The following is a 25,304-nucleotide window of genomic DNA, read 5'->3' as shown; positions in this document are numbered from 1 at the left end:
AGGGCGCCTGTGCTGGGGTCCCAGAGCTTGATAGTCCTGTCACCAGAGCTGGATGCTAGCAGTCGGCTATCTACTGAGAAGACCACTAATTCAACTGAGTTTGAATGGGCCTCTAGGGTCTGCTTAAGGACGCCAGTGCTGAGGAGCCTGAGGTCCCAGAGCTTGATGGACTTGTCATCGGAGCCAGATGCTAGAAGTTGGCCATCTGGTGAGAATGCCACCAACTCAACTGATCCTGAATGGCCCTCTAGCGTCTGCTTAAGGGCGCAGGTGCTGGGATCCCAGAGCTTAATGGTGTTGTCACCGGAGCTAGATGCTAGCAGTCGGCCATCTGGTGAGAAGGCCACTGAGTGCACCCAGCCTGAATGGCCTTCCAGGGTCTGCTTGAGGGCCCCCGTGCTGGGATCCCAGAGCTTGATAGTCATATCATCGGAGCCAGACGCTAGCAGTCGACCATCTGGCGAGAAGGCCACCGACCAAACCGAGTGTGAATGGCCCTCCAGGGTCTGTAGATCTGGACTCCAGCTTTCTTCCATTCTTGGGCATTGGCGTATCCAATTAGGCAGCTCTCCTTCAAATCTCCTCCTAATTATTGCTAACTTTGGCGCAAAGATTAGCCCAGAACTGTAGATCTGCAGCGGAGCAATATCTGCTATCTGACTATTCCTCAAAATAAACCGCTGTGCATCATGGAGAAACTTAGATATCCCTAAATTATCTTTATCGTCCTGTAACGCTTAGTATAGAGGATCATCAGAAGGCCTGATAACAACTTACCTGCACTACTAACTGTAAAGTACTAATGCCTCCCAGAACTTCTGACACAATGCCTAGCATGCTCATCACCTCCACCCAGTGAAGGAAATGATTATCAAGAAATGCCAAAACATCATTAATATGACTCTTGGGATCTCTGCTTCGTGCTAGATGGTGGATCCAATAACGACACGAATACTGAAGCTCTGGTGGCAAACAGTCATTGACAGACTGGGTGTCAATATATCTTCGCTCGGTTCCGTAGCTTTGAAGATTGCACATATTCTTCTTCAGCTTACTACGCATGACAGAAAGACAGTAGGCTGTTAATTTTTGGTTCATTTCATTCTCATTAACCCAGAATGGAGTCTTCTCACGGGTGTTGGAGTCAAGAAGAAAGTCACGAAATGATTGATGAAAGAGCCTCACTGGCAGCGTCTCATTATTTGGTATATGCAAGACCGAGTGCAGCGAACTTAGCCTGGCGTTAATTGATGTTTTAGCGATCCCCATGAGCTTTGAGAGGGCTGTGACGGAGAGTGGACTCTCAAGAAGGATAATTATCCCAACAACTTGTCGAACGTCCTGAATTAATTGCTCTCGTCTTGTCCCACTATATTTAGAAACAAGGCGGTCCAGTACTGGAAGGTATGTTCCATCCAGCTTAGACTCTTGGCTTTGATACTTGAGGATCTCAGTGAGACACTGCTCTGGGTCCAAATTATGATCCTCAAACACACGGCAGATGGTGGCAGCAAAAATAAATAGTGGCACCGACATGGTAAGCAAAGCTTGGATATTAGGCTTTCCAGGCCAGCCCGTAGAAAGAATACGCTCCTTCCTAATTTGAGCCAGCTTGTGTTCGAGGAACAAGGATATGTCGTGTTCTATTATTGGCTCGGGAATCTGATGAAGAATTAAATCTTGGTGGCTACCTTTAATCGTCTGAAAGCCTAACTGAATAGGTAGTTCAGGTCGACTGGTGACAAAGAATCGCAAGTATGCATAGTTTGACTCCTGAACACGCGGCAGTAGTCCGAGGATGGCTCTGATATCGTTGTCATTTTCACATTCATCTAGTGCATCAATCACAATCACTAGAGGTGAGCTCTGGTTTTCTGGTCGATTCAAGCTGTGGAGTGGCTGGTAAATGAGCTCGTTAAACTGCTCCTTGAGTGGTTTATCTGAGATTCCTGGATTATCCCTGATTACCTGTAAGAGAGCAGGGCGTATTTCTGGGAATTTGGTAAATAGCTGTTTGGTAATAGTTGTGAAGAATCGAGCTGCTTTGCCGCGATCTCCGTCACCTCTCTTGAAGAAGAAGCTCGCCGCCAATAGCCCTTGCTCTTTAAAGGATTTGGCCACAGTTCGTGATATTGTGGACTTGCCAGTCCCGGCCAAACCGTTGAGCCAGAAAATACATTTTCCTTCGGGTGAGACGGCCCATTCTTCAATACTAAGAAGAAGCTCCTTTCTGGTTCCCGGAAGACATTCTTCTTCATGTTGGTCCATATACGTTTCAAATTCAGCTCCGCCAGCGACCGGTAACTCCTTCAGGTCGATACTTTGTGCCATAGCATTGATTTCCCTAGCCGATGCGCTAGTAATTGAATGAATGTGATCAACATTCTTGGATACATTGTCCAGTTGGTTTTGGATCCCTGCCAGATAACAAGTGTTAGACATAATAAGGACGATTGAGAGTAGCTAGAGCGAACCGTCAAGAACCTCACAAGCCTTTCGCTCGGCGTTTACCCTCTGAGGGACAATTTGATAGAGAAGGTCTTTTGCATATGCTGCGGCCACCATTGCAGCATAGCCTTGCCATTCCTTGCTTTTGTGCGAGTCAGCATAGTCACAAACACCACGAATGACCAAACAAGGGAAATGGTTCATCAGTCCAGCTGCTTCCATTTCAAAGCATAAAACATCTTCCTCTGCCGCTAGCTTGTCGCGGAATATTGCGTCTTTAATCACTTTATTCCCAGATGCTATCAAGCCGTAATGAATAGCAGGATCATCCTCATCCTCAGTTCGCTCCGGTCGAATAATCAACTTTGAGTTATCACAGAGCTCGGCACAGCTTGCCTCACTGCCTGGAGTGTGGGTAAACTGGCTTTCATAAAGCCTGTCAGTTTCGGAAGGAGGTTGTGTGTATTTTCGCTTCAGTCTCTTATTGCCTTCAAGCAAAGTTTGTATGCTCTCCTTCAATCGATGGCCCTCCCCCTCATACTGCGCTTGGAGCCCAGCTACGGCCGCCCGCAGGATCGGCGGCGGCTGGTTCAAGAACCCTGTTTGACGGAATCCTTGCCCTTGCAGCTCCTTACCAAAGTCATACTGAAGCAAACCACCACGTCCATCTCGAGATGAGCTCACGACAACGTCGCCAAGGCGTATGTCCCGTTTTGTTGGAACGCCCCCACCAATCCCAACCATTAGCCCAAATCGGATGTTTGGAAAGCTGTGCACCATATCCCTAGCCACCCTAGCTGCGGATGATGTCCCGTATTCTCCATCTGGTAGAACCGCAATAACAACCTGATGGCCCCCAATTTCTCCTAGTGTGTAATGATTATTATCATTTGGCGAAAGACTTTCCGGTAGGCCATGCCTCTTATCGAGAAAAGCGCGGGCAGCGACATATTCCGTCTCCAAGGCACATATCCAACCAACAGTATACTGGTCTGGATTGGACATAGTGGACTTGAAGGATGATGGTTAACGTCGGTGGTTTGGATATCACTCCGTGATGGTGTATTCGTCGTCTTTCGCATGAAAGGAAAGGAGACGCTGAAGTGTACTCGTCGAATCAGATCTCAAGTATATTTCACGTGAGAAGAGGGGTTCAAAGAGTGAGGCTGTTGGGCACAGCACATATCATTGGCTTTTGCCTTTTACGAAAGTGGATTAGCGTGTTTCATTTGAGGGTACCTGAAAGTATTCAAGAGTATAAACTTTTGCACCGGTATTGCATCCAGCTGTATAAGGCCAATCTTCCAAGGGATTATTCAGATCTTTGCCCTACGTTTAGGACACCAGCACAAAGCCTCTTGAACAGCATAATTTCCCGTCTAGGAAAGTGAAATAACATAATCAAATCCCTCCATTTGATTGGCCTGTTCGGTTATGACATCAGAGCTATACTCAATCGTGCCGTAGCTTGTATAGGACCAAAAATAGAGCAAAGACAGGGATATCAAACAGACTGCTCGCGATTAGCTTAGCGCTTACACACGCATATTGCTACTGTGGTTGATAGGATGGCAGGAGGGGGAAGAGATATAAGGGGGTTTTCCTCCTGCAAACCTCATTCTGTTAGGACCTTATGGTAGAAATAGTAATTGATTCAGCAGGTAAGTAAATGCTCCTGTATCTGCGCTATTCAAGATGCTAATAATGCAGTTGAAATAGTGGGACTTTTCAAAGAAGCCGTCATCCTTCTTGTTATTGTCGGTTACGTTATTTCAGTGCTGATCGGCTACTCTATCCATTATATCTCGACGAACGGCTTCCGCGATGACCAGACTGAAAAGGACATGACGTACGAGCAGAAGTAGTATATGTGGAGTCTGCGGCTGAAGAATATAGAAATGCTGGCTGGGCAGGCCCGATGGAAAATATCGAGGGATCCTTGATGAGTCGGTTGAGAGGGCGTGTCATATGTGAGGACAGACCTGCTGGACAGCTAATCTGATGCATTTGGCGAGATGATTGCTACTATGGTGTTCGCATGTCATGAACTATAGTGAAAGCGGTGGAGCAAAATTGACGCGCCAATCATAGAGACATATCAATAGTCAATCGGGACATTATCATAGACCATTCGCCACGTATTTGTATTCTCATCAAATTGATTCCGTGAAAACTTCAAGTAGATCTGATCAGGCCTCCAATTCCACTTGGAGATGTCTGGATCGCCTAATAGCCAGGAGCTGTCTCGCGGCTGGAAAATACTATAACCATAGATTCAAGATTCCTCCGTAATAGGGATTGTAGGTTTGATCTCACTTCTTCCGCTTGCTGGAAATATATACATCCAATGACTCCATCTGCCATAAGAAGCTGCACATCCAGGGCTAGAGCCATCAAATATAGTCCCTGATTCCTTAAATTTTATAAAAGCTTCGGCCAATGTTGCACCCGGTGGACACTTATACAGCGCTTGCACTGGAGGTGCCTTTCTTAATAATTCCACAGCCCTTCTGCGCAGCCATGGGTCACAGCACTTAATAGCAGTCATCAACAATGAGAGACCAGGACCCATCTCAAAAGTGAATGGCGGCTGCCTACCATTCGGGCCAGCTGAAGCTTCAAGATGTACAGCGGACTGTTCAACCATGAGCTGGAATTGGGGTAAAAGGGCATCGTATGCGGTCTCCAGATGCTCGGTGGAAACCGCGGTAATAATTAATATGGCAGCGTGGAAGGAAAGCAAGAGAGAGGTCACACTAATGGGAAGTTCTGATGGGTCAGACGAATTCACCAAGTTAGTGTAGGCGTGATGCCACTTTGCCAGTCATTTCTGGAGATCTTCCTGTTTGCTCTTAAACACTGGAGGAACAGTGCATCCATGGCCCTCAGCTGCAAAATACTCCTGAACAGTGCGCTGGAAGATCATGCTCTCTGCAGCGATAGCGACCATTGTGAGACGGGCTGAGCTAAGGGAGGAGAATGTATTTTCAGTGCGACCCTGAATTTCGTTAAGTAAGCCACTGACAGGGACATCTGAAATACACTGCGCGGTTGTGCCCAGTCGTAGGAAAATAGGGAGGATGGTGTCTTGTAAAAGAGCGAAATCCGTGCAAGAACCCCTCCTAGTACCGCGTGCCCGGAGCTCGAAGATGAGGCTTACACCCTGCCGGTACAGTTGTAGCGCCTCTTCTACCCGCCCCTGCGCCCTTTCTATGCAGATAAACAAGATGCAGCTAATCAATGCTACGTCGATGTCAACACTCCCCCAGTTAATTTGCCTGCGCATAGTAGCTAACGAGCGCAAGTACCAGCATAAGGCATCACTGTGGCTAGGACGCAATCCCTGAGATCTGTTGTCGTTTTGCCCGAGCCAGACGGGGTCGAAGCAGGGATCTAGATTCTCAAAGAGGGCACTGATGGCGTTGATCGCGTCCCACACCGCAGGCTCAGTCCGACATACCTGGGTGACAACACCAACCCAAAAGTCGAGGTCCATCCCCCCAGCAATGAATGACGCAGCGTATTGGGAATAATGGGCGAAGGCCCGTCGCTCTAGCCATACACTACTAGGTGAGACCGAAAGCGGCCGGTCCAGGACCGGGACCACGCTAGATGCTGATGTTGAGGCATGACGAGATGGAGCTTGGCTAGTGTATTCACACTTGCGTCCTGTGCTGGTGCATTGAATACAGTTGGGCATTTCCTCTCCGCATTTGATTTTACGGATTCTAGGAAGGTCAGTGTCGGCTGAACGATGGGGGTCATCCTAGGAATCGCACTTGCAAGTCGTACATCCGTTCCGCGAGCGAACTGTCACAAAGGATGTTTTGGCTAAGGCGATCTTTCTGTCTTTCATTGTCCCGCGTATCAATCTTAAGCCATAGCTGATAGGAAGTATAGTGACAGATATGCCTGATTCAGCTGACTTAGCAATCAAAAGACTAGATCAGATAAGGTTAGTGCTGTCTATTTTTATCCTTCTATTATTGTCAATATTCGACATTGTTTCATTTATCTGTTGCTTCTTGTGTAGGAAGAAATCCCTAGAAGCGGAATTGTGACTTTCGCAAATACCTAGATAATGCAGGAACACCGGCCAGAAATAGTGCCTCAATCTGCCTCTTCTATGGGCTGCCAACAATTGGAGTCTATGAGAAATCAGTCGAACCCCGCATGGGAAGATGTTCATTTTCGCTGATTAGAATTGCAGGGATTCCATGTCCCGCCAATTTCCGATAGCAGTAAGAAATCTACAGAGATATTTCTTACATAAGGGCATCCATCCATTGGTTGCGTCATGTCTTTGATGAGCATCCAACATGATAGCAAGACGTCCAGGACGTCTTGGGTGACATCGTCATGTTATTCTTACCCTTATGTCTTATACCCCACGCTACTGCCGTAAGAGAATCTGAGCTTGAAGATCCGGGGTAACATGCCCGTCCAGGAGCAGATTTGTATCTGACAGCGTCTACGCGAATGTTGCATTGCAATACAAGTGGGGGTCATATCCAACGCATTTTTGACATCTGCAAAAGGGTAATATCATCATCATATCTCATAGCTAAGAAGAATTACAAAAACCAGTGAAACTCCCTCGCCTTCAGACCATCCCTCAACATCTCTGTCGGCACCTCTTGTGCCCGCAAACGTACCCCATCCCTCCGATCCCGCCTCTTATTGTCGACCCACATATAGCAAGCCAGTAGCGCAGCCAAGCACGCCCCCGTGGCGCCAAAGGCCGCCACAGTCACTAGCGCAGGCATGATTGATTGATTGATTGATTGATTGATTGATTGATTGATTGATTGATTGATTGATTGATTGATTCCTTACTCCGTTGCGGCGCCGGGCTGGGCCATGCCGGAGGCTCCTAGTGAGCAGCGACTAACTAACTAACTAGCAGCCGCCTTTGCAGGCTGGCGCCGCCAGCGTACATACGTATCTTCAGCACCTAGGCTAGGCTGAACCCCTATAGATTCCCTCGTATATTCCCTCGTAGATTCCCTCATAGGTGACCCCCTTGTGAACCTGTTTCGGCCGGGGCCGAAATCAATGAGTGCCGCTACCCTGACTCGTTAGTCCATCTCGGCCGGGGCCGAAATCACCAGCTCCCTTGCCTCCCCACGTATGCCCTCACGCCTGCAGCCTGCCTAGATGCTAGTACAAGCCCATTCCCTTCTAGATAGCCGCCAACCCATTCGGATGTCGCAGATTCCCAGGCCTGCGAGGGTTCCGGAGGCGTCATCACCGAACGGGGCCGGCCCAGGAGTCCTGGTCCGGCATCCCGATGCCGCGCAGGCTGCGCAGGTCGGGGCCGAAGGTAACGGCGCCGTACCGGGCGGGAGTGACTAGCAGTATGCGATAATATGTGATAACGGTCTGTCAGCCATCGCCTGCTGGGCCTGTCAATAGCCTGGCGCTGCTGGGGGCGCTCGGCTCGAGCCATGCCGGCTGGGTGGCTTCTGCCAGATACGTCAGCCGGCCGGTGCTCAGCATGAGCCGCGCGGTCCGCCGAACGTATTGTTTCTCCGTCAAGGCCTCTGTCAGGTTTCGGGGGGCCCCTTCCTCGCCGGTCCACGTCAACTGCCGGAGGTCATCGTATCGGGTGCAGCCGAAAAGCACATGGTGAATTGTCTCCGGGGCCTGCCTACACGGGCAGAGAGGGTCCTCGGCCCAGTTAATGGTTGTAAGATAGTGGTTCAGCCCAATCTTCCCAGTGCGCATCTGCGCCACCACGCTCCGCTCCACCGGGGTAAGATCATCGTATAAGGAGATCGAGCGTTTGGTAACGTCAGGGAGGAGGTCCCGGAGGTGTCCGCCATGCTCAGACTGCCGCCAGGCCTCCTCCCATTGCTCCTTAGTATGCTGCCGGATCCAGGCGTCTAGTGGCCCGCGTGTAGGGTGATCTGGCATCATGACTGGCGCCAGCCCGCCCCTCTTGTTGCCTGGGTGCCAGCCTGCTGCCTCCTTCGCCTTGCGGTCCGTGAGCTCGTTGCCAGCGACCCCGCGGTGTGCCGCCAGCCAATGGAAGGAGACGTCAAGCACTGGATCCAGCCGATCAAGCAGGTCCACTAGCTCCCGGACCAGGTACTGCCCGGGGGCCTGCTTCGGGGTGAGTAGCGTGCGCAGTGCACCCTGATTATCGGAATATATCTCGGCCCAATTCCGAGAGCCGCGGTTAGGCGGTGACCGCCAAGCGTCACGTGGCACCAGGTCTCGCTTGAGAAGCCGCAGGGCCAGCACCGGCACTGTTTGCTCGAGATCCGTCCCCAGGTAACGTTGACGGCAGATGGGGGGTGGTCCAGGCATACTGCGGCGGTGCCTATCTGCCCGCGGATGCCAGAGCCATCGGTGTAGATCCGAATGGCCTCAGGGTAGGCAATGCAGTGAATGTCATCATGGTGAATCATTGACCGCTCCTTTGTTGGTTCAATCACCACCTCTGGCGGCTCCCACCAGGGGGGTACTGCCCATGGTAAGCGTGTCTCCATCTCCCTAGGGTCAATACCAGTTGCCAATTCAACTTCTTCTTCTATAGCTTCCAGCGGTGAGTGCAACAGTGGGTTTCGGTGATGTCGGTGACGATCAAGAATATGCATTCGATAGGCCGGTGTGGTAGCGATTCGGATGAGAGTCTGGATACGGCGCTGTCGGAGAAGTAGTGGCATCGGGGTGAGGTGAAGTTCGGCGTTGAACGCGGCCCCGCTAACCGTTCGGAAGGCCCCCGCGATCACCTTCCCAGCCCGACGCTGGATCCGATTCAACACCTTTGTCTGTTGGCTATGGAAGCGTCTTCGGCCCCGGACTGGCGGCGCATACCATACCGAGGCAGCATATAGCATAATTGGGGTGATGCAGGCCATGTAGACATGCCGAAGTTCCCGGAGCCGCAGGCCCCATTTGGAGCCGCCCAGTGCGCTGATAGCCTGGAGGCGCCGGGTAGCCGCAGCGTCGACGTGCTTAAGGTGGGCCTCAAAGGTAAGGTGTTGATCAAGAATGACCCCGAGAAGCCGCGCCGTCGCGCTGGCCTCGACGATCTGCCCATCCCCAAGGTCCAGCGATTCACCCGGCCCGGGGGGTGGAAGTGAATGAGCTGGAACTTAGACGGTTCAAATCGGGAGGCATGGGTGGCAGCCCAGCGAAGACACCCCCGCCGGTAATGCTCCCGCAGTCTTTGACAGTTGTCATTCTCACTGTCGCCAGTAGCCAGCATCGTCGTGTCGTCGATGTATCCAATATTATCCGTGGCCCATTCTGGGGCCCCCCGCCCCATTAGATCTGCGTTGTAGAAGATGTAGAGGGTCGCTGAGAGGGGGGAGCCCTGCGGGATGCCAGTTTCCACCCTGTGGGTTGGCATGGTGTACTCAGGCAGCACCAATGAGGTGAACCGCTCTCGGAGGAAGCTGCCAAGCCAGGTGATGTAGGCCTGCGGGATCTGACGCGCGCGGAGGTTGTGTAGAAGCCGGTCATGAGAGACGTTATCGAAGGCCCCAGAGATATCAAGCAGAAGGGCCGAGACCACCTTGCCGTTCTTCCAGCCGGAGTGAATGGCTTCCAGGGCTGCATGGAGGGCATTCTCTGTACCCTGGCCTTTACGGCCCCCGAAATGGTTCTCTGGAAGCAATCCATGGATCTCAGCCAGATAGCTTAACCGGGAGGCAATTAGAGCTTCAAGCAGCTTGCTCAGGGTGTTGAGCAGTGCAATGGGTCGGTAAGCCTTCGGCACTGAGTAGTCTGACTTGCCAGGCTTGCGGAAGGGCGACGTTGGCAGCATCCCGGAAGTGCTCTGGGCAGTAGCCGAGCCGGACACAATGGTTGTACAGACCCGTTAGGCCTGGAACAAGCACGTGACTAACAGCCTGCAGCACCCGGTTGGTAATTCCATCTGGGCCGGGGGCCTTGTCAGGTTTGACAGAGCAGAGGGTGCTGAGGACCTCATGCTCCTGGAATTCTGGCACACTGATTGGCTCAGGTTAGTCGTATCCCCGGAGGTCATCCAGATTGGCCGGAGGGGGTGGTGGGAAGAACTGGCGGGCAAGGAGGTCGGCCTTCTCTCGGGCCCCATACGCCACCGAGCCGGCAGGGCCTCGGAGGGGCGGTGTGTAGGCCTGGTAGGGACCCCGGTTCTTCGTCCAGCGGACAGCACGCCAGACACCGTGCATGTCAGCGATATCAGTGATCTGCTGCCGAAAGGTGTTGCGTCGGCACTGCTGCACAGCCCGCTTGCATGCCCGGGTGACCCGAGCTAGCCGTACCCGCAGGGGCAGGGGGGCCTCGCACCTGTGCTTGCCTCGGTAGGCAGAGATGGCCCGCTGGATACGCTTTTTATTCCGGAGTAAGTCACGGCTTTCCGGGGTGAAGCCGGGGCGGGAGTGCTTAGATGGGCGAAGCCACGGCACCACAGCGTCGATCGCGGCAGTGAGCGCGCTAACCAGCTCACCCACAAACTGGTCAACCTCCCCCTGGGTTGCTTCGGTGGGAAGTGACAGGGGGAGGCGCGTGGTGAGGGCCGTGGCCAGCTGCTGGGGGTCCATGGCAACCCAGTTGCGGCGTCTCCTTGGGGGTTCGGGTTCGAAGGTGGCATCTAGTTCAGTCTCAATCGGGAGGTGGTCTGAATCACCATCCACATCAGCTTCCTGGACGTGGGTGACGTGATCTGCAAGGCCCCAGGAGACAAAGGCCAGGTCAATTGTTGAACCAGCGGCCCTCTCCTCCACAGAGAGGGTCCCCGGCCAGCGTCTCCCAGCTCAAGCTGGTCGGGGCCGCGCGCAGAGATGGGGGTGGGCCGGGTGATGAGGCCTGCTGGGGTGATCAGCTCCAGTGGGCGCTGCTCAATAACCTGCTTCAGCGCTTCCGCGCGGGGGCCATTGTGCTGGGCCTGAGGAAGCCGGCGCGTCTCGCCAGCCCAGAGGCTGTCATGGATATTGAAATCACCAACTACCACATGCTCCGTGGGTTCGCCAGAGGCCTGCTGTTGCCGATCCGCGGCCTCTAGGGCCGGGACGAGGTCCATCACTCCTTCATTCGCCGTCGTCTGCGGCGGGTTATAGACATTATGGACCACGATCCATGGCTTGCCTAGCGCTGGCTGGATAGCAGTGGAGATGACATGAGCTGAAATGAAGATGGCTTGCCAGCGTAGAGCCTTCTGGATGTACGTGCAGACGCGGGGGGCCCCCAGGCCTGTTGCCTGTCCCCCGGCTGGCCATACGTTATGGAAGTGGTCGGCAGCCTCCCGGGGGAAGTGCGTCAGGGGAGCGTCCCCGTGGGTGTTGACCCAGGGCTCCTGGACCGCGACGACAGCGTAGTCCCGGAGCCGAGGGTCCCGAAGGAGGGGTGCCATGCCGATATCCAGTGAATTCTGCACGTTGAACTGCAGGATCCGAATGGTTCGGTCAGCTCGTGAATCTGAGGTGGTTTCGGCTTTGTGTGGTTCGGGTACGAGGGTCCTTGGGGGCGGAGAAGGGCTACCAGCCGTAGCCACTGGGGGCCATGTGCCAGCAGCCCTCTGCGCAAACACTGCTCTCACACGCGCTCGAGCCGCCCCAAGCGCTTCCCGTTTCAGTCTTCTTGTACGCGAAGTGCCCATCGTATTCAGCTTCCTCTGAGTTCAGGGGCGGGTCGGGGTCAGACGTTAACGGGAAGGGCGCGGTCCGGTATGCCGAAGGGGTCAATGTTTCGGGGTCGAATGGGGGGAGGGAGACGCCGCTCGCTGAGGTGGACGCTGAACTGGGTGCTGAAATGGATGTGTTTGATATATTGGATGTATTGGAAATCCTAGATGTGCTAGAGATGCTGGTGCGTGTGACCGACGCCGACACCGGGGGCCGTGGTGGAAGGGGCTCGATGGGGCCTTCTCGGCTTGGTGTTTCATGTGTCCGAGCCGGCTTGGTGGGCAGGCTCGGGCCAGTGAGTGGTGTGGGCAGGCCTAGCGGTGCAGAGGCCTGAGTAGTGCTGTCGTCTTCGGTGTCATATGTCTTGGTGGATATCTTCCGACGTTTTGGCGCGGTGACTGGGGTGACAAGCGGGTCCGGGCTGCTCGTGGCAGGATGGCGGCCACGGCCCCGGCTACGGCCACGCTTGCGCTTCGGGGGCCCCGGCAGCTCAGGGACCTCCCAGGTGAGATCACTCGGGAGGGTGGGCGTGCGGGAGATGACTGAGAGGCTCGATGTGTTGGATATTCGGGAGGAGAGTCCGGGGACGCGTCGGGCCGGGTTCGAGAGCAGTGATGGGGGCGGGGAGGCCGAATCAGCTGCTCGTTCAGGGGTGTTGGTGCCAGTGTCCACTGACCGCGGTGGTGTTGGCGCCGGTATATAGAAATTGGTATCCCAGGTAGGCAGCGGCGGAGGTGCTGGTTCCTCCGCTGCGGGTGCAGGTTCAGACTCTGGTGCGGTGATTGCTCTCTGAGGCTGCCTTGGTGAGGTGCTCCGTGAGCGCGTTTGCATGGAATGGGTGGGCTGAAGCTGTAGAGATGGATGGCGGCTAACATCAATTATCGGGTGGGTGGTGGCCTTTGCGGGAGGCCATGTTGTTTTGGACGCGTCGACTGGCGATGGTGAAGATTGGCCGACCAGTTGACGCGTGCTTTCTGGATCCGGTAATGGCTTGCCGATCGTTTTGGCCCCTTCAGGCTCGGAGGGCCCCGTGCCAGCTGCGCCGTGCGGTGGCGCAGGTGGCTGGGCCGGTCTGGCGTTCGGGGCCGTGTCGGCAGGCTTGGGCATGCTGGCAGCGAAGAATCGGGGTCGGTTTCGTAGCCGGTCTTGGGATATTCGGTGTTCGTGTTGGAGTACGGGGCACTGCTTGCTGTCGGCCTGGTGTGGGCCATGGCAGATGGCGCAGCGGTGTTGGGAAGGGACCCCTTTGACCTTGCAGAACTTCTTGTCGTGGGCGTTAGCACAATACAGACATGTAACTCTTTCAGCTGCGCAAACGGGCTGGGCGTGTCAATAATTTAGGCATCGGGTACACTGTAGGAGCCGGCAGAGCGGGTCAAATAGTTCCGTGCGCAGCGGGGTGCCATCCAGGAAGATTCGGTGCTGGATGGCATGGTTTGCCGACTGCGTATCTCGGAAGGAAACCACCAGGGAAGATTTCTGCTTGCTCTGTCGTGCCGCAGCATCATGTCTGCACCAGCCCACATGCAATATGGGGCCGCGGAGCGCCGGGTTGCAGTGCAAGATCTTCTCCTGGAGTGCTTCCACCGCGCTCAGGGAGGGGCGGTAAGTGATAGGGACGTGGTGGACAAGGACAGCATACTGGTGATTCGTGATGTAGGCATGCTCGCCCTTAGGGAGTTCCCGGAGCCATGCCTCTTCATTCCAGAGGAGGCGCTCACGATCTGACGCGGAATGGGTATACACGTCAAGGTCGCCGCTACGAAGGACCTAGGCCCCCGCCACCTGCACGCTGGTCGGGCCAGGCAGGCTACTGCGGCGGAGAATCTCCTGGATTTCGCCCACGATAGCCGTAATGGCAGTTCACTTGTAAGGGCTGGCTCCCGGGCCGTTTCCATGCCCGCGCCACCGGATCCGGATGCGATCTCGTCATTGCGGGGGCGTGCAGCCGGGGGGGGAGGAGGAGGAGGAGGAGGGAGGAAGGTGATGGTCAGAAGGGGAGGGTGGGTTGCTCGGCACCTGCTTGGCCCAGCCAAATACCCCCCGGGCCCCGGGAGTCATGGAAGAAGAGGTGGCCGAGCCGTGCTCGCCTGCCTCCGCGCCATTTGTGCCGGGTGCCCTGGTCTGCCTGCCGAAATCACCGGCGACTGCGTCATGGAATCGGCTATCCAGCAGTTTCGTGACCAGGGCTCGAGCCTGCTGAGCAAAGGCCTCGACCCAGGGTGCCTTGGCTGATTTACCAGGGTGAGCCTGAGTGAATTTGATGACATCCGTACAGTGCACCATGAAACGAAAGGAATGATCAGCAATAGATGAATCGTCACCGGCCACTGGGCCATGATATCACCTTTCGGGACAGCTGGGCCCCAGTGGAAAGTATGAGATAGTATGTAATCAAAGTATGAGATAGTATGTGATGCTGGAGCGAAGTCCACGAGTAGCCTGACCCAGCGCAGGGAGGCAGCCTGACGGGAGGGGAAGCCCTAATCTGGTCAGGTGACCGCCCTGCCCGAAGGGTCGTCGTCAGCAAATGGTTCGGGCTGGATGTAAGCGGCCGAATCTCAGAGGTGCGGGGCCGTTGATTGGCGGCGATCAACGCGCAGGCTTCGAATGTGAGCTGTCGATCAAAACAGGAGAGGCGCATTTGACCGCGTTCTCAGGGGCAGGCAGGTAGATCAAATCGAATCAAGAGAGATGAGCCGCGCGAGCGAGGAGAGATGATTAAGGTAGATCAAATCGAATCGAGGAGAATTGATCAAGGTAGAATCCGGCGAGAGAGATGAGCCGCGCGAGCGAGCAAGCGAGGAGAATCTAGGGCAGGCATGTACTTGGGCTTATCCCGCACCCGGAACACATTGCTACTCACCAGACCCATGAGATTCGCCAACGGCACCCCTATACTCGTCAGCAACACGCGGCAGCTCTCATCCGCGACGTTGTTGTTCTACCAGGTGCTCAGCAGGACGGAGGGCGCGGACGTGCCCCAGGTCATCATGAAGGTGGCAAAGTAGGCAAAGCGGATCTGCGCCTGGACGTCGTTGATGGAGGCGTAGATGATGAAGCCAGTGAATGTTAACAAAAACCCGAGGACGATGAATGGGGAGCGGAGGCGTGCGGCGTCGGAGCAGAAGGCCAACAGGAGGAGCATGACGGCGCCGGTGACGTTTGGGGCGACGGTGTACAGGTTTGTTTTGACGGGGGAGTAGCCTAGGCGCTGGACGATCTGCGGGAGGAGCGCGACGCCGACAGAACCAATCATGGCTCAGCAATTACATGGCATTTTCATTCATTTGATCAATCACGGGAGGTGCCTGGCACATTCCATGAAAACCGGACAGCTTGCAAAATGTCTGTCTCAAGGGGGTTTCCAGGCTTTCTCACCATCAGAATGGCCCTAAGATCGTCTCTGTTGCAAGTCGAAATTGCCCGTGACATGATCCTTAGTAAAGAACCACTAACGAACACCGAAATTGCTAGGGTAGCTCAATGCAGTGAACGCTCCGTGACCAGTATCCGTCGAAACCTTAAATTATTTGGGACATCCCGAGCCCCTGAGAACCGCGTCGGTCAATGGAAAAGCATTCCGCTCATATGCTACAGGTTCTCTGGGAACACTTACATGAGAAGCCAGGATTATACCTTGACAAGATGGCGGTGTACTTGTCGAATGAGTTCGAAATTTGGGTAACGACCTCGAGTATCAGGAAGGCTTTTATTAGCAGAGGTTGGTCAAGAATATTGTCCGACTGAGAGCGAAAGAACGTAACGCAGAGCTGCGAGATATCTACCTCAATAATCTGTCTGACTTTCAGTCATATCAACTGGTCTTTGTTGACGAATCTGGCCGTGATAAGCGGATAGGATCTCGAAGAAGAGCTTGGTCTCCATCGGGTGTGACTCCTACTCAGATCTCCCGATTCCACCGGGATCAGCACTATCAGATATTACCTGCCTATATGTAAGATGGTATCCTTCACTTTCAAGGATCAACCGATGCCGCCGTTTTTGAGGACTTCATAAAACGACTTCTACAGCATTGTGGAAGGTGGCCGCAACCAAAGTCCGTGCTGATTATGGACAATGCATCTTTCCATCACTCGAAAATAGTCTCTTTGATCATCCTTCGTCCTCGACATCAAAGACTTCTTATTATTGCTTTAAATGCGCTCCCACCAAAACAAGCTTAGTGCTCTCCAAAGAGAAGCTTGAAGTGTTCTGCAGATACAACCTAGAATTACCTGTTACAGGGTCCGAATTCCACAGGGGACTGTTAGTCTACGTTCTTCTTTCGACAGGCATCTCTTTCAGACAGTATGATCTCATTCAGTGATGTAGTTCGAACACAAGCCTGCTATGGCTCAGAGATGAGAGGGATATATGCAACATTTTCCTGCTTGTAGCTGATATACCTGCATAATGCGAAGCATCAGTGAAAGTTCAGGCGGATAATAACACGAGTCAACCAGTCAACGGATACAGGAACTGAATCCGGACAGTTATTGCTAAGAACTTGCTCCGTGGTCTGAATATCATCGTCGAACCAACTTGAGATCCAGTTGAAGGAGAGGGAACTCCTGCATCTTCAGTTGACTCGTGTGCTTGAACCATAAAGCCTTTCATCGTAGTTTCGCGCCGAGTTAATGAGAGTATAGAGCAAGCTTGCGACCCGGCAGATTAGATAACGATTCAGCCACGCTTATTGTTTCCAAGAATAAAGGCTGCCTAGTCTTGAACGTGATCTGCCTTCCACGGAAGCTCTTGAGGTCAGAATAACCTAAGTTCCGCCGGACATTGTAGTCGTGGGTTGGCAGAGTCAAAATCCACAGTCGTATCGTTGAATTTTCTGATTGACCAAGCCAAAGGACTCCCACCCCGCATGAGACGGGAAGCCCAAGGAAGATTGTATATTCGTCAAGTCTCAAGAACATTGCCATAATCGTGGACTGTAAGGCGAAAAAGTCCGAGAAGAGAGGAAAGCAGACCCTTAGAACGTATGGAACTACTTGATCGCTGCGCGACAGATCTCATTCCGTCGAAAGGCCATGAGGTCAGCCGCCTTTCCCACAACATTACTAAGGCCCTCAGCGTGTCTCCCGCAAGCAAGAACAAAAAGAACACAACCACTGCCGCACGAAAACAATGGATTCTGGTCCGAATATAAAGTCTTGTGTGCTTCGTACCATCGTAATCCGTACCCACCTACCACTTAAAGTTACAGCCACCGATCTGTTGAAAAAACTGGGAGGATGCTCCGAGAAGCATGCGGCGACAATGCTGCGTTTTGCCACTAGTAAGTACGGCTGACATGGGAGTGGATTTACCAGCTTGGCCAGAACTGCGACCATTAGCCACCAGGGTCAACGACACAGGGAAGAGAAAAACGAACGCTCGGAGTGAATCCAGGATCAACGTCTTCTGCAACTGGACGTCGTGATCAGCGATCTCCCGGCCCATCAATGCAGCGATCACACGTTCGCCTTCCTCGTACCGCTCCCGAGCAAAGAGCCAGCGAGGGGACTCGGGAAGAAACCACAAGCCAGTGTTGATTAACAGACCAAAAATACATTGGAAAGCAATCGGAAACCTCCAGGTGAGATCAGGGGTTCCGTACGAGGCACGAAATCCACCCAGTAGGAGATCAACGTGCCGATCGCGACCGTACCGCCCTCGACACAAATCAGGAGACCCCGGTTGGACGTCCGAGAACATTCGGCCTGGTACGTAGGTATGATAGACGTGTTCATGCCGTTGCCGATGCCGGTGATGACTCGTCCAATACAATTTTGAGCCAGCGGGACGTGACCGGGGTAAGCTGTGACCTGGAGAATGACTCCGAGAATCACGACTGTGGCCCCGAGCATGATGAACCAGCGTCGACCAAGCCAGTCACCGCATGCTAGAATAAACAAAGCGCCAGCAAGACAACCTGAAATCATCGATTAATCGAATACCGTTATGACTCTGTCAATCTGAATGTACTCACCCAGCTCGTAGATGGCGGTGACAACACCTTGCATGGTTGAGTTTCCTTTTGTGGCCGTAAAGACATTGTTGAAAGGGTCAGAGTCAATGATACTGCTCATCACCCTCTGGTCTGGAAAAGCCCGTTGAGTCAGCCTTCATCGAATTGATGCGTATTTCACCGGAAAGGTGCCAGGCCTGAGTACATACGGTCGTAACCGAAGAGTAAGAATACCATGGTTGCACATATTGTGATGAACCACATCAGGTTCTTGCCGGACATGCCGGCGAATGAAGGGACGGACGACATGGTGTGATACCTCCACTCTACCGAGTGGCTAATCTGACAGACTTGCCGCGATACAGAAGAATCTTAAGGAAACCTGAAGATGGTGCGTGTTCAAAACGAAACAGAACGTCTCAAGTCCTACAACACTGCACTTCGTTGCAAGAAGAGCTCAAAGATCGGGACTGTTTGTATTTGATCCCAAAGGAGAGGAGGCACAAATCGAGGAACAAAGACCAGGATGGAGTGACATTTTATAAGCCATTCCCACCATTCAAACGTACATGCAATGGTCATGGACATTTGGATGTCAGAGAACTTCAAGGACCGCGACATACTCCACAAAAACTTCCACGATTCCAACATATGGGGCAGGTAAGACTCTTCGACGAAGCTCATCCAGTCGCACAAATTGAGGCATTTTGGACCTGTCTCGGCACGACGAGATGGGGCAGCGATGATAATCAAGCCACAAATAAGATTTCTACCAGGAAGCACATAGATTAGCAAAGCGGAAGTCCGACTGAAGATCCTCGCAGTTGGCTGTGGCCGGCGACTCTTGGCCCGTCAGCCAAGACCTGGGCACATCTATGCCGAGATGGTAGGCTGGCCATCTTGATCAGACGATTTCAAACAGGAAAGCCAGCCGAACCGCTGATGTCATGCCTGGTAGCCGTTCGGAATGGGCGCGAGCAAGCAAAATGGAGGATTCGTCGCATCGGGTATGAACCGAAATGGTTAAAACTTCCTGATTTGCCGAAGATGATTCCCCGGAATCAAGGAGAGTCTGAATCTCGGGAAGAAGCGCGGAAACCCCCCACGTAACCTGTACCTAACTTCCCCAACTTCTGTCCTTGCCTTAGTGAATCTTAGCAGCGAGCGCGGAGAATTAGGTCATGCATTTCCCGTTGCATGGCACTACGGATGACTTCCATCGCATGTGACATGACGCCTCTGGTACTTGGGGCACCGATAAAAGTTATTACAAACTTACAAAGGTATACAGAGACATCAGAAGCAAGTCTAGCGAGTCTAAAGTGTTGAACTGATAAGATTTACTGACTTGTATCAATTCAGACCTGGAGACTTGCTGTCGCTTCGACATATGGAGTGTTCGCGTCCACACTTGGCACCCCCAATGAGTGTCGTTGCTCAGACACAGAAAACCTGTATCCGTGGGGTCTTAAGTCACAGTCAACATTATCAAATAAATAGAAGCAATGTGGCTTGACATGCACTTCTGTCTTTGAGAGCGCTTGCCACGGCCGTGGGAGTGGAGACTGTTCGAGAGACGGGTGTGTTACTGTGTTCAGAGCTCAGACCCTCACCGCGGACTCGGCAGGCTTGGCAGGCTTGGCGCAGAGACGGTCTCAATCGCCACTTGAGTAGGCCAAGTCCGGGTCCAAATACGGAAAGTCAGTCTCGGGTGTCACTGTCGGGAGCGACAGACCAATTACCAAATGCTCATCACGGTTCCTTAGCCTCCAGCCACTCGGGCTGTGCCCTTCCTACATTCATTTGCGGAATTTCTAATGCTGATCGTTTCAATCGTCATTGGCCCGGAAACATGTCGTTACTTGCGGCGCAACCATCAGTTCGCTACTCTGTAGCGATGACTGAAGCTCGCAATGGTACTTTATTAAGCTGATATCTGGCCTAAACGGTTATGCAGGCTGCATCGTTGTTTCTGGAGAGACGTTGCACCACCCGACGCTTCACCGATTTGTTGAAGGGTTTCCAGTCTACTCGACAGAGAACATTGGAGCCGCCGTTGAAGTGCCGATGGAGAAGGCCGAGCAATAACCCTTACTGAAACTCTCGTAGTCGCCAACAGTCACCCGGCCGTTGCTTATGCATCAGTCACCTTGTCGATCATTCAATTCAGTTCAGGAAGGCGGTTACGCGGGTTCTCGGGGCTTTAAAAGTTACAATCAATAAATGACACGGAAAGCGAAGACAAGTAATCGCTTTGAAATCTTATCGTTCTGGTAATCCAAATTTGGTATTCCCGCACCTTTCGAAACCCTTTCTCCACCTTTGTGCAACTGCTGGGGATCACTTCCTTTGCATCAGGGTTGTAGAAGGAACTGATCCAAGCACGCACCTAAGTTGTAGTCCAAGGCAGATGGAGAACCAAATCAAGAAGAAATCAAAATCGTTACTTCTTCACTTGGTTACATCGTCTACAGCAGTCAAGCGAATATATCCATCCAAGTTTATCTCGACATGTACCACTATGTGCAACACCAACCATGCAAGATCCATCCGAACGACGAAGTCACAAACAAAAGGATATCGAAAAAGCGGATAAAAATCAATATATCACCATCCTAATTCTTCTCCACATCACCGGTTCTTACCACATTGGATTCGGTGCTGTCGCTGTCGCCCACCACATGCTTCGCTTCCTGATCTGCCGAACCGAATCCGTACTGGATTGCCACCCGCTCGATCTCTTCGTCGGACAAGCGTGGAAGCTCCTTGGCGGCACGCACGTAGCCCATGTTCTCGAGATATCCCTTTGCGAAGATCAGGTCGATTTCTTCCAAAGAACGTCCTGCCGTTTCCGGATAGAAGAGGTAGATCACTGGAATGAATAGGGCGTTTATCACAGCGAAGAAGAGGTAAGTACCCCACCCGATATCCCGGATCATGATGGGGTGACCATGACAATCAGGAAGTTGAAGAGCCAGTTCGTACAAGTTGAGATGGCGCTGGCCTTGGCGCGGGTCTTGATTGGGGAAATCTCGGCGGGATACAACCAAGGAAGGGGGAGCCATGTGGCACCAAATGTTCTGCGGATGTTAATTGTGAGTCCGCTTCACTGGGACGGCAAGGATCACACTTACGCAATGAAGGTGAACAGGCCGACGGCGGCACCCTTGGCCTCCTGCTCGTTGTCGGGTATCAAGCAAGCAAATGCGATAACCATCGACAAGCTTTGCCTAAATGATCCGACGAGGAACAGCTTGCGACGTCCTACACGTTCGATGAGGAACCAGGACATGGTCGCAAAAATCGAATAAACAACCATGTTGACGCCACCGAGGATCATGGACATGAAAGGGGTCTGACCCAGGGACTTTTCAAAGAGCACAGGAAGATAATAGATGACGGCGTAGCCCTCGAATCAGCAACCATGATCCTTGTATAATACTTGTACAACACATCAACAGACTTTCGATCATTCAATTTCGTCCAAGGCAGAACATCATTTCCCTTCCTGTCCTAATATCGTCCCCGTCCATCCTGCTTACCAGGCAACATTCGGTGATAATCTGTGAGCTATCAAGCTACCTCGTCTGGTTCCACACGTCTCGACACACCCAAGCGTGGGTTGAATCCGTCCCTACCATGTTAGGATGCAGCGCAACAGCCAAAGGTCGACCACGACTCCGTGTACGCAAATGACAATCAATCAATCAATCAATCAAGATTCTATTAGCCTGATGTAGCCTATCTATTGAAGCGATTAGCTATGCAGGCGCTTCGCCAATGAAGCAGGATCTAGTATCCGAACACCTGAAGCCTAGTAAAATCCCACACATGCAGAAAAGACATAAGAAATTGGCATATAGCCACATAGAAAGCAGAAAACACAACTAAAGCAGCCTGCAGTAAGAACAAAAGCATTGACTTGGAAGCTATGCAGTGCATTCGCCTGTCAATCTGAGCCGCGACTTTTCAACACGAAGCAAACAAGGGAATGACAGGGCCAGCCGAAGCAGTCAGTTAGGTCACGTCTGGCGAAGTTCCGCAGCCATCAACTCAATGGGAACTTGATTAGGACAAAGACAAAGTAACGAAGCACACCAGTCAGGTCGACAGGGGGGACCTGCAGTCTGTCTGGGGCTTTTCGAGACGCAGCCAGTTTGTCTAACAGATAACTCCGGACCCTATTGCAGCCCTTCCACTCTGTTGTAATGACCTGATATCCGTGTGGGATAAGATCCGTCATGCCATTGCAAGGCCGAGGCCCCTTAAGGCGGAAGTGTTAAGGGCGAAACCGTGGGACAGATTTGCCTTTGAGAATGCAGAACACATCACACTGGCACGGCGGCACCCCAATTACAGGTGTTGAGGATTACAATTACACGGAATCTCTGCGTCTTAAGTTCTCAACCGGCTAGTCAATGTTTGAACGGTCTGATTAGTTCCTGTCAATCAATGGAGAAATACAGAGTATAATTAAGGGCATGCAGTCCAGCAAAGCCTCAGAGAGGTAACATTGACAAGCACTTGAAACTTATAAACCTACCCTAAGACCTTGATTGATTGATATTGATTGATTCCTTACTCTGTTGCGGTGCCGGTCCAGGGGCCCCAGGAGAAAGCTAACCTCCTGGCCCGCCAGTTCTTTCCGCCGCCCCCGCAGGCTAATCTGGATGACCTCTGGGGGTTCCAGTACCTCGAACCAATCAGCGTGCTGGAATTCAGGGAGCATGAGGTTCTCCGCATCCTCCGCTCTGTCAAGGCCGACAAGGCCCCCGGCCCAGACGGCATCATCAACTGGGTGTGGCAGGCCGTCAGCTATGTGTTGGTCCCGAGCCTGGTCGGCCTTTACAATCAGTGTGTCCGGCTTGACTACTGCCCGGAACACTTTCAACCTGCAGTCACTGGCAATGAGCTCGCGGACCGCCAGGCGAAGGAAGCGGCAGGCTGGCGCCGGTCATGCTGCCAGATCACCTTACACGCGGGCCCCTAGACGCCTGGATTAAGCATCACACCAAGGAACAGTGGGAAGAGGCCTGGCGGCGGTCTGAGCATGGCAGACACCTCCAGCGCTTCCTCCCCGGGGTCACCAAACATTCGATCACTATCTACGATAACCTCACCTCCGTGGAACGCAGCGTTCTGGTACAGATGCGTACCGGGAGGATCGGGCTGAACCACTATCTCACGATCATCAATCAGGCGGACAACCCCACGGACGGTGGCCCCGGAGATAACCCACATGTGCTATTCTGCCATATCGGGCATATTCTCCTCCGAGAAAAAAAACACATATATGCCATCCCCTTTCTCAGTCATACTCATCTTCAGTTGTCTCTCTGCCAGGATATCTCTGCTAGGATATTCTTTCTGCTCTAAACTGTCATTATATCAAGCCCTAACTACACACTGCTTCTTCGGTGGCCTCCTTGCCGTTGACGCTGCGCCTAGGGACGCCACGACGAAGTTGCTGTCTTTGCAGGCTTCTGCTCACGGCCCCAGGGAGCCATTGCCTGGCCTCATCGTTGATTCAGATGGGATTCCGGTTGTCGTTGAGTACGATAATCAATTTCGCCTGTCATTCCTGAGCGGTGCAGTCACGTTCTGCCAGGGAGGTCTCTCTGTGAAGATGATGGACCATGGACACCCTGTCTTGACTGTTCGCGCAGAGCATCTGATCCCGTAATATCCCTTCCTTGAAGATATATCACATGGGTGCTGATTTATCATCGTATGATAGGATGCCTGGCGACCCGGACTCTAATGTCTGCGAAGACCACATGCCACCGATGGTGCACCCATCTCTCTCGTTTGTTGCGTCGGTCATCCGTGAACAGCCAGCTGTTGGTGGTTATCGCATGCTGCATATGCAGCTGACAGTATATAACCATGGTAGCAATCCACAGGGTGATGGCACTCCAATGAAGGGCGGAGCCGATGAATACACCACGGTCACCACCTTCCAGGTGGCGGTTGCCGTCAGCCCAATGGGCTGTGTGAAGAGTTTCCCAGTCCTTAATCCAGGGCGTGTCATTCAGGTGTCCGGCGATCTGATTGGTGCGTTCCTCCTCGGTGGGAAAGAGTGTCCTTGTGTCCATGCCAAGGCAATGTCGTTGTGAATGAAAATAAACAGTATAAAATAACAAAGGAAATTTCACAAATGCAAAGAGGAATAGATGGCTTGCCTAGGTATAAAGGAAGAATAGGAAGGATAGTTAAATAGAATAGAATAGTATAGGGAAAATAACTAAGGACACCTTAGCTTAATGTCTTAATTCCTGATTATAGACCAACTAGCTAGAGAGTAATTTAAGGGTGTATTTATAGGTGATTCTTTCTAGTATAAGTCATTCAAATATTGAATGATCTCATAGCTAGGTGATCTCATAGATTAGATCACTATTTGCTAATGGTTGAAATCAGTGATTATCAATGATAATCCATGGCCGCAAGAGCCATGGATATGATCAATGATCAACCATAGCAGGTCAATCTATTGATAAGATTAAAGATTGACCATACTATAATTCTCACCAACAGTCGTTCATTCCGTGTGATTCGCAAACGGCCATGCAGCCGTCAATGACTAATATGGTGCCTCGGAAGCGTCGCCGTAAGGTCCTTGATGAGGTCAATGACATCTATAGCGACGCAGGCAACATGTTGAAGTGGGTCAACCAAATACACTGATTGGTTGATGGCGCGCAAAGGCAAATATGATCACAGGTGGTCGTGTATACATTAGGCTGCTCTCCGCCATGTATTGTACACACAAGATATAGTGAAGGCTTTACTTCTATATAATGTTACATCTTCCTCCATTAGCATTCCAAATTTCCAATCACACAACGGCATCGGCATAACGATGAAATGCCGTGTTTTTACCAACGGCTTCTTCTCTCAGCTCCCGCGAGAAATACCAACCTGCCCGGAGCCCTAGGATCTGCAATGTGCGACGAAGGACGATGGCAATGCAGGTCTGAGCTTAATAGATTGAAAGTGGGTCCGAAAGTCGTTCCGGGGGCGGCCCACTTTGGCGGGCCGACCGCGCGCCTCCCACGCKGCCATGTGCCCCGGCCAACTKGCGACCGCTCTTCGTCACCAGGCGGCGACGMGCGCGCGCCGGAAGAGTGGACGACCGGCCGCGCGCGCACGCCCATCTCGACCCGCCAACTGGCGTGGACCCATGGAGGTGGAGATCCGAGGGAACCGGTCGTCGCCGGTCCCCCCGCGTCCCCGGAGAAAGGTGTCTGGCCCCCCTCCAAGGGCCCGGCGCTGCC

General features: G+C 52.7%; 9 protein-coding genes across 9 annotated transcripts; 2 read left to right on the top strand and 7 right to left on the bottom strand.

Moving 5' to 3' along the window:
• Window positions 1-753: 753 nt before the first annotated feature.
• On the bottom strand, window positions 754-3,453 carry Asppvi_001766 (uncharacterized protein; the record flags this gene model as incomplete). The annotated part of the gene is made up of 2 exons (XM_043307300.1): window positions 754-2,417; window positions 2,475-3,453. 2 exons carry the CDS (start codon window positions 3,451-3,453, stop codon window positions 754-756), a joined length of 2,643 nt encoding a protein of 880 aa, XP_043163235.1.
• Window positions 3,454-5,272: 1,819 nt separating this feature from the next.
• On the bottom strand, window positions 5,273-6,148 carry Asppvi_001765 (uncharacterized protein; the record flags this gene model as incomplete). Its single annotated transcript, XM_043307299.1, has 1 exon — window positions 5,273-6,148. The coding sequence occupies one exon, from the start codon at window positions 6,146-6,148 to the stop codon at window positions 5,273-5,275; it is 876 nt and encodes a 291-aa protein (XP_043163234.1).
• A 7,423-nt stretch (window positions 6,149-13,571) lies between these two features.
• On the top strand, window positions 13,572-13,915 carry Asppvi_001764 (uncharacterized protein; the record flags this gene model as incomplete). The annotated part of the gene is made up of 2 exons (XM_043307298.1): window positions 13,572-13,670; window positions 13,742-13,915. 2 exons carry the CDS (start codon window positions 13,572-13,574, stop codon window positions 13,913-13,915), a joined length of 273 nt encoding a protein of 90 aa, XP_043163233.1.
• Window positions 13,916-13,994: 79 nt separating this feature from the next.
• Window positions 13,995-14,404, bottom strand: Asppvi_001763 (uncharacterized protein; the record flags this gene model as incomplete). Its single annotated transcript, XM_043307297.1, has 2 exons — window positions 13,995-14,315; window positions 14,390-14,404. 2 exons carry the CDS (start codon window positions 14,402-14,404, stop codon window positions 13,995-13,997), a joined length of 336 nt encoding a protein of 111 aa, XP_043163232.1.
• Window positions 14,405-14,923: 519 nt separating this feature from the next.
• On the bottom strand, window positions 14,924-15,324 carry Asppvi_001762 (uncharacterized protein; the record flags this gene model as incomplete). The annotated part of the gene is made up of 2 exons (XM_043307296.1): window positions 14,924-14,960; window positions 15,014-15,324. The coding sequence occupies 2 exons, from the start codon at window positions 15,322-15,324 to the stop codon at window positions 14,924-14,926; spliced, it is 348 nt and encodes a 115-aa protein (XP_043163231.1).
• Window positions 15,325-17,264: 1,940 nt separating this feature from the next.
• Window positions 17,265-18,336, bottom strand: Asppvi_001761 (uncharacterized protein; the record flags this gene model as incomplete). The annotated part of the gene is made up of 4 exons (XM_043307295.1): window positions 17,265-17,582; window positions 17,630-17,991; window positions 18,049-18,159; window positions 18,237-18,336. The coding sequence occupies 4 exons, from the start codon at window positions 18,334-18,336 to the stop codon at window positions 17,265-17,267; spliced, it is 891 nt and encodes a 296-aa protein (XP_043163230.1).
• Window positions 18,337-20,642: 2,306 nt separating this feature from the next.
• Asppvi_001760 (uncharacterized protein) lies at window positions 20,643-21,367 on the bottom strand (the record flags this gene model as incomplete). The annotated part of the gene is made up of 3 exons (XM_043307294.1): window positions 20,643-20,899; window positions 21,013-21,107; window positions 21,162-21,367. The coding sequence occupies 3 exons, from the start codon at window positions 21,365-21,367 to the stop codon at window positions 20,643-20,645; spliced, it is 558 nt and encodes a 185-aa protein (XP_043163229.1).
• Window positions 21,368-22,402: 1,035 nt separating this feature from the next.
• Window positions 22,403-23,268, bottom strand: Asppvi_001759 (uncharacterized protein; the record flags this gene model as incomplete). The annotated part of the gene is made up of 3 exons (XM_043307293.1): window positions 22,403-22,438; window positions 22,610-22,971; window positions 23,040-23,268. 3 exons carry the CDS (start codon window positions 23,266-23,268, stop codon window positions 22,403-22,405), a joined length of 627 nt encoding a protein of 208 aa, XP_043163228.1.
• Window positions 23,269-23,765: 497 nt separating this feature from the next.
• Window positions 23,766-24,081, top strand: Asppvi_001758 (uncharacterized protein; the record flags this gene model as incomplete). Its single annotated transcript, XM_043307292.1, has 1 exon — window positions 23,766-24,081. A coding segment is annotated over one exon (316 nt), but the record flags the coding sequence as incomplete, so codon positions are not given.
• Window positions 24,082-25,304: the final 1,223 nt, after the last annotated feature.

This window comes from Aspergillus pseudoviridinutans (assembly GCF_018340605.1).
Source record: "Aspergillus pseudoviridinutans IFM 55266 DNA, scaffold_10, whole genome shotgun sequence".
NCBI classification, from domain to species: Eukaryota; Fungi; Ascomycota; class Eurotiomycetes; order Eurotiales; family Aspergillaceae; genus Aspergillus; species Aspergillus pseudoviridinutans.
The sequence above is the reverse complement of the archived record's forward strand: the minus strand, read 5'-3'. Positions and strand labels throughout refer to the sequence as shown.